Consider the following 7,250-nt stretch of genomic DNA (forward strand, 5'->3'; position numbering starts at 1 on the left):
ACACTGGAAACTCAGAAGAATTAAACTAAGAATTAGAGCAAGAATTTCAAAACATCCTTCTGAAAACAACTGTCTGAAGCCAAGAACGGCCATCAGAGCATCTGCAATGGTAATGCTATGCTGCTATCTTACGGATTACTGATATATGGAGAAGGAAAAGGGGTTAATTTTTTACTTTTAAAAATTTTAATGAAAAGCAATCAACAGCAAAATTGATTGACATCCCCAGACTTAATCTGAATATTCAGTTTTCAGGTGGTTTTATTTTACCTCATTTTATTGCAAAAGCTGATGGAAATAAGCAATCTTGTCACAAAATGGACTATTATGAGAAGTTAATGAAATGAACAAGAATCTGAATACATGGATTTGAGAACGAGTCATGGCGAGTCTTCTCTTACTTGATCTCACAATTATTAAACCACCTTTTTTTCAGATAAAATGAATGCACATCTGGAAGTAAGAGCTAGCATTCATATTTACAGAAGGAATGAAAATAGAAACAATCAAGGCATTACATATCAAAACACTGAACACTTTGAATGAAAGCAGATAAAGAAAAATGCAATTTTCCCAATGAATATGCAAACCTGAATAATTTAATATTAATGGAACAGAAAAGCTACAATTTTCCATCCAAACTAATTGCCTTTGATGATATGTAGGAGGAAAAAAAAAAAGCTTTTAAGAATTTCCTTTTCACCTGGTTAAGCTATCTTGAATAGAGCTCATAAGCTCTTAGGGGACTTTAAAAAAATTAAAAAGCACACTGACTTTATAGTTGTACTTCCAACAATAGGCATAAATCCACTCCTCCTGCCTTCACATATTTATGTAGAGAAAGAAAAAAATTAAATGTGCTGTCAGCAGTATCACATAATCTTTGCTTTTCATTATAAATGTTTTTATGCACAAGGCTATCTCAACATCTTTTTATTAGATTATAGCTTTAGAATGTTTTTAATTGAAAAATATGGGTAATTTTTGAGGTCAGAAAAACAAAGTACCGATTACCAAGAGAACTAATTATTGCCTTCTTTTTCTCAGAAGATGTGTTAGTTTAATAGATACACATAGTATGGGTCTCCATCCTCAGTGCAAGACAAGTGGGAGTTTCCGTCACTCTGAGATTTAAGAACAGCTGAGCTGCAAACACACTCAGAAGAATCTAAAAGCTCCTGCTGGGGGTTCTAACTGGCAGAGCTTTCAAAGATCTGTGCTTTATTCCCAGTAAAGGTACAGCACATAATTAAAACAATGTACCAAATTCAATTCCGTGTGAGGCAGGCTGGAGGACAAGTCAGTGGGAAGCTATGCAGCCAATATCCCCCCCTAAAGAAAAGGATTATTGATCATAGAAGGTGTGGGAACTAGCATACCCCTCTTCCCAGGAGGTCTGCTTGAGAAGACCTCCGGGGAAGAGGGATATGCTAATTTGTTTATTTGTTTCTTTTCTCTCTCTCTTGCTCTCGTTCTTTTTTTTTTTTTTTTTTTTGGCTTCTTTTTAACTTATTACATGTGAATATAAGCAAACCCAACGATGCTGCTTTGGAAAAAAAAAAAAACAAACAAAGAAAACAAAACACCCAAAAAGTTTACAGAAAGATTAGCAGCCCAGTCACTGTCTCAGGTAAGTTTATTTCTTTCAAAAAGTCAAAGCCAGATTTTTCCCTAGTCTTGCCAATTTTATTCTTTTCTGTTTGATGATGATTTTAATGAATCTTGCAGGAGTAATCACACTTCTGGCCTATGTCTATCCCTAACTGATGAGATTTTGTTTTTATCATCCAGGAAGTTACATACTAATGGAAACTCTACAGGACACTGGCAAGGGTGATAGGCGTAAAATTAGGAAAGAGTATTTACTGCTAGAGAATGCAAAGAAAGAAAAGGACTCAGTAAGGAATCTAAATTCTTCAATGTTATCAAGTGCCATATGGATACAGAATTAGACAGGACTGAAAAGAGCCCACTTGATTTTGCATTCAAGCTAATACATTCAACAAACATTTGGTAAGTATATGTCATGTGAATTAAATCAATATGATACATATACTTAAAGAAGTTGCAATCTAGCAGGGGTTATAGATATGCAATAAATAACCTCACAATTAAATATTTAATTAAAAACCATGAGAAAGGAAAAGAAAAAAGGTGCTCTGAGAGAGTTTAATAGGGAGACCTAGTTTTGATTGATAGGTAAGTGAAGGCATCACGGAGAGAATGAAATTTAAGCGGAAACTCGAAGAATAAGCAGGAGAGAGGCAGGCAGCAAATGGGAGTAAGAGGCAGAAATGTGTGTAACGGTCCAAAGGCAGGAAAGAGCATGGTAAATTCAGAAAACAACGTGCTGATGCTTTAAGCAGATAGATAAATAATGATGCAACACAAATGTACTCTAGAAATGTCACATCGAGGGCTGTGCCAAGGCAGATTTGGAAAACGGCAAAAGTATAAGTGGAAAAAACAGGCTAAAAGTATATTATAATGGTTAAGGGAAAGATGATGCTGGCTTGGGCTAAAGTGGTGACAGCACAGAGAAAGAGAAGTGAGTAGAACCGATGTATATTTTAGATACAATCAGGAGGTAATTAATGATCTCTTCTAGATCAGTTTCAATGCATTGTTTAAGGCAGAATTCTGATTGCTGTTTGTTAAATAGTAACTAGAGGTAAGGAAGTAGAGAATACACTAATCTTTGAAAAAACTGATGCTAGGTAATGAAGAGAGGGCAGTAGCTATCATGGACCTCAGGGCCAGTGAAGGAGTTTTATTCATCCATCCATCCATCCATCCAGCTATCCATTCATACATTTTTAGGCAGTGAATTACTTAAGAAGATGCTTTTCTTCTGAAAAGAAGGGCAGAGTGGAGACTGAAGAACTGAAGAGGCAATAGAATAACAGAACAAGAGTAGGCAGGGGATAATAATGCCTTAAACAGAGATAAGTAAATTAGTATGTAGTAGACTATCTCACACACACGTGGACGTGTACACACGTGCACACACCAGTTCAGTACAGTGGTTAAAATCACAATCCATGATGTCAGATTGCCTGGGATTGAATTCTGTACCTATTACTTACTATGTAACCTTGGACTAGGTCCCCAGCCTTCCTTGGCCTTAGTTTCTTCATCTGTAACATGAAGCTAATAACAGTGCCAATCTCATAGGGCCGTGAGGAATTCATGAGATGGTACATGTAAAAACGCTTAGCATAGAATCAGACACAGTAACACCTCAATACATTCTTATTTCTATCACTAATCATGACAACAATAGTATTAGTGATAATAAAGTATCCCTTTTTCTAAGGTTTGACAGAGAGGAAGCTAATAAAAGATATGGGTAGAGATAACTGTAGGTAGGAGAGATGTTGGAAGTTCTGAAGCCTAGGTGCTTTCCCTTTTCCCTGGTAAGAGATTAGGTTGTTTGTAGTAAGTGAAAAGAATGGGGAGGGGAGGGAGTGAAGACTTGTGGAAAGCAGGTAAGGTATGGTATAGGGTATAGCCGCTATGGAAAAACGAAAGACTACTGAATAGGAACAAGTAAAATAACTGCTGAAATGGCAAAGAAAGTCCCGCCGAGGTAAAAGCTAAAATGTCATAAAGACACCAATTCGCTCAGTTCACCAAAGAGAACAGGGAGGCATAAAACCAGAGAGTTAGAGGCAGAATGAGAATGCAAAGGATCTCAGGTTTTATTCTGTAAACTCTGGAAGATACTGAAGGGTTTTAATACAGAAATCATAAGGTTAATATAGATTTTAAGATGACTACACTAATACTTTTGATGGGGGAAGAAAGCAGAAGTAAGACAACCAGTTTGGGGCCTTTCTCATTAGGGCAGATGATTCTATGCATTTCCAAAGTTGTCCTAAATGTAGGCTGTCAATATATTTTGAGGATTAAAAAGTATTTGGGCGTTTCCAGACAGAAGTGAATTTAATTTCAGCATAGACCTGGAGAAATATATTTGAACATAATTTTTACTTTTAGAGATCTAAACTATGCTATTTTTAATCTCAGGCTCACACTTGGTTTGAATAATTGTCCTATAATTCAATTCAAAAAACACTTATCTACTATCTATTATATACAATATATACATGCTTACATACATAGTTAAAAGACTGAGTCATATCATTATTTCAAGAATCTTTTTGCTAGATATATATGAGATGACCTAAACTTTATTTGGCACATCCTGATTAATACTGCCTTAGGTAATTTACATAGCATAAACTACTTTGTAATGTCCTTGACTATGTCCCCTACAGACATGTAGCTAAGGATGGGGAGAGTAAATAAGAGGACCAGGTGACTTCATGTTCACAGCCCCAGAATTATTTATGGTTATGTGCACAAACAAGAAATCTCTTTCATTTTCTACTTTGCTTTGAGTTCAGAAGTTATATTGCTTTTTACGTCCCCAAACTTCATTTCCTCAGTGTGGTACCAAGGATATTCCTCTTGAAGGATTTGCTTGGCAAACTAATACATCTTCCAAGATAAACTGCATTCAGGAAAAAAAAAATGGCTTCAGAGAAATTGTGTAGTGTACCTACTGTAAAACTCATAACCACCATGGCACAGCTGAATTCTCAGATGGTATATAGCCTTGCTTCAATTATAATATAAATTAAAGTAGCTTAACTTTCAAGTGTGGACTTTGGCCTAGAAAATTTTACTATTTAATATTGTGTTAAAGTGCTGCTACTTAGTAAATAATATTTTGCCAGTTTAGTTGATTAATTTGCCTAACTGAAAAACGAGAGATACCTCTTCCTCAGGTACCTTTACATGCTCTGTCTCACCTTAAATATACATTCCTGATTTGCTTTTCAAGGATTTGACAGAATCCTCCTACATCAGCATATGCAATGCCATACCTGAAAATTAATAAACTCTAAATATGATCAAGCAGTTATTGCATATGTTCAAAAGGAACGTACTCTGTCCCATCTATCACATTTTGATTTTAAACAGGATTTTTAAATTGCAAAGTACCAAATCAGATCAATTCAAATACATTACTATTAAAGAGGGTAAACCTGAACGAACTTTTTGGCCAACCCAATATTTCAGATGAAGCAGACAGTGTTTGACTATTGGGTCCGGCGGTAATTTTAAGAAGTCTTAGTATGCAGATGGAAAATGGTCAGAGAGCCAGGGTAAAACTGAAAGCTGTAATAGAACTGTTTGTTCACATGGAAAACAAACTTGTATGGAACACCTAAGTCAAAAATAGCTTTTCTCTAAAAAAGTAAATCAATCATCATGCCCTCTTTCCTACCATCTTTTTTTATTTTTCCCTATTATTTGAATAGAGGTTTTTGGGGAAAGCTAAAAACATATATATATATGTATACATATATATAGGTATATGTGTATATATATATATATATATATACAACTATATTTTTTAATACATATTTATACCTAGTCATCTTTTGTACCCCTTAAAATGAAGAGGAGATAAGAAAACATAATTCATTCCAATAATTATTTAACCATGGTAAAGCATGATGTGTATTTATGAAATTTTCTTTCCAGCTGAAGCAGTGTATATAAAGCTTTCAATCAATTAATGACACTCTATGGGATATCTGAAAATTCTTGTGCTTTTTCTAATACAATATATACTACAGAAAACAGTCTCCAGAACATTACTAATTATCTAGTTTCCACCCTTATTCTTAGCCTAACTCTTTTAGGGCTAAATTCTAGCATTAAGATCTAAATAGAAGAAAAAACAGTCAATACAATAATATGTATTATTTTCATATATTAATATCAGCACTGATATAGAGGAAGGCCCACAAGATGTCTAGAGGTATTTCATAATGTAAATCTTAATTTCTTTAGTTTTCAATAATATTATAAATAATAAACAAGGATTTTTTTTCCAGACAGCTAATGTTATATTAAGTTATGTAGTTATTATATAGTAGAAAAAAATATCAGCGATTGAAATGTCTTTTTTTTTCACTGTTTCTGATAAGTGTTACCTCCAAGCTGAGTTTGTGGGCCCTTAGACTAGATACATACCACAACTCCAAACTGTTCAGGCTCACAAAGGTCATCATATTCATTCTTCAGCTGTGCTAATTCATTGAGTACCTTCTGCTCAGGAAGATGTTTTATAAGGTTCTAAAAAGAAATAAAAGCATAAAAGTTTAGTATTTCATGATTAGGATTATTAAACATGCATTAGCAACTCTAAAAGTGATTAACTAGAAAAGCGTATAAATTTCTGATTGTGGTTCTGCCATAGTACCAGTGTATCTTCCCCTTCTCCCCAAAACCATAACCAAATAATGAACGACAATTTAATGTGAATAAATACATAAACATGTTTGGTGTCTATGCACTATAGTACATAAATGTTAAATTAAAAAATCATATGACAATAAATAACAATCCAAAACTGACTAACTTTCTGGGCCTTAAACACATAGCATAATTTTTAAGTTTTATTTCCTGCCCTGGTAATTAGTCAATCTATATAAAAAACAGAAAAATACTATGTAGAATTAACTCATGGGTAATAATAATAATAATAATAATCAACTCTACTCTTCATAATTGGCAAAATTGGGAATCATCTTCAATCTTATAAACCACACCAAGCCTGTAAAAATTTATCTCCCATTATTTACAATATCTGTATTTTTTTTCTTTTTTTCTATTCTGTTCTTCTATGTGATTCCTAATTTCCAATACAATTATCAAGAAACAAGCCTAGCCTTGGCCCCTAAAGTCCATATATCATTTTCCCAGCTATTTCAGCTTTACCACCTCACAGCTGGCCACATAAGAGTCCAACACTGAGTCTGAGGGACAAGTGTACAGCCCAACTAAAATATTCAAGCACATTAAAACTACCTTTCAGAACAACTTGAATATATATACAATATCTGTACTTAAATACATAATACATTCCAACTTTAATGGAGAACCAAGAAAAAGTGATGAAGTCTAATGCATGTTCAAGTCTGATGCCTAAGAGAATCAAAATTAATGAATTCTTCTCAACCTAGCTTATCTTGGACTTTGGTACAGTTCTAACTAGCATCACATTAACCTGCAACCAATGTTTTGGGAATCTGTATGGAATTTAAAAAGGCATATAAAAGGGAAAAAAGCAGGAAACAAGGATTTAAGAAAGTAGAGTTGATGAAAAATGGCAGAGAAGGAAGCTCCAGAGATTGATCCCTCCATCAAAGCAGCCACTGAGCTGGAAAGAG

The 7,250-nt window shown here is 34.2% G+C and overlaps 1 protein-coding gene across 1 annotated transcript in view; it reads right to left on the reverse strand.

Annotated features, from left to right (window-relative positions):
- The window catches only part of DIAPH2 (diaphanous related formin 2), an 886,998-nt gene that overhangs the window by 453,412 nt on the left and 426,336 nt on the right, over nt 1–7,250 (reverse strand). Inside the window, exon 20 of the mRNA XM_007455866.1 lies at nt 6,052–6,153. Coding sequence (XP_007455928.1) covers nt 6,052–6,153 — 102 coding nt within the window. The remainder of the gene's footprint in view (nt 1–6,051; nt 6,154–7,250) is intronic.

The sequence above is a fragment of the Lipotes vexillifer genome, unplaced genomic scaffold (genome assembly GCF_000442215.2).
Source record: "Lipotes vexillifer unplaced genomic scaffold, Lipotes_vexillifer_v1.1 scaffold82, whole genome shotgun sequence".
Lineage (NCBI taxonomy): Eukaryota > Metazoa > Chordata > Mammalia > Artiodactyla > Lipotidae > Lipotes > Lipotes vexillifer.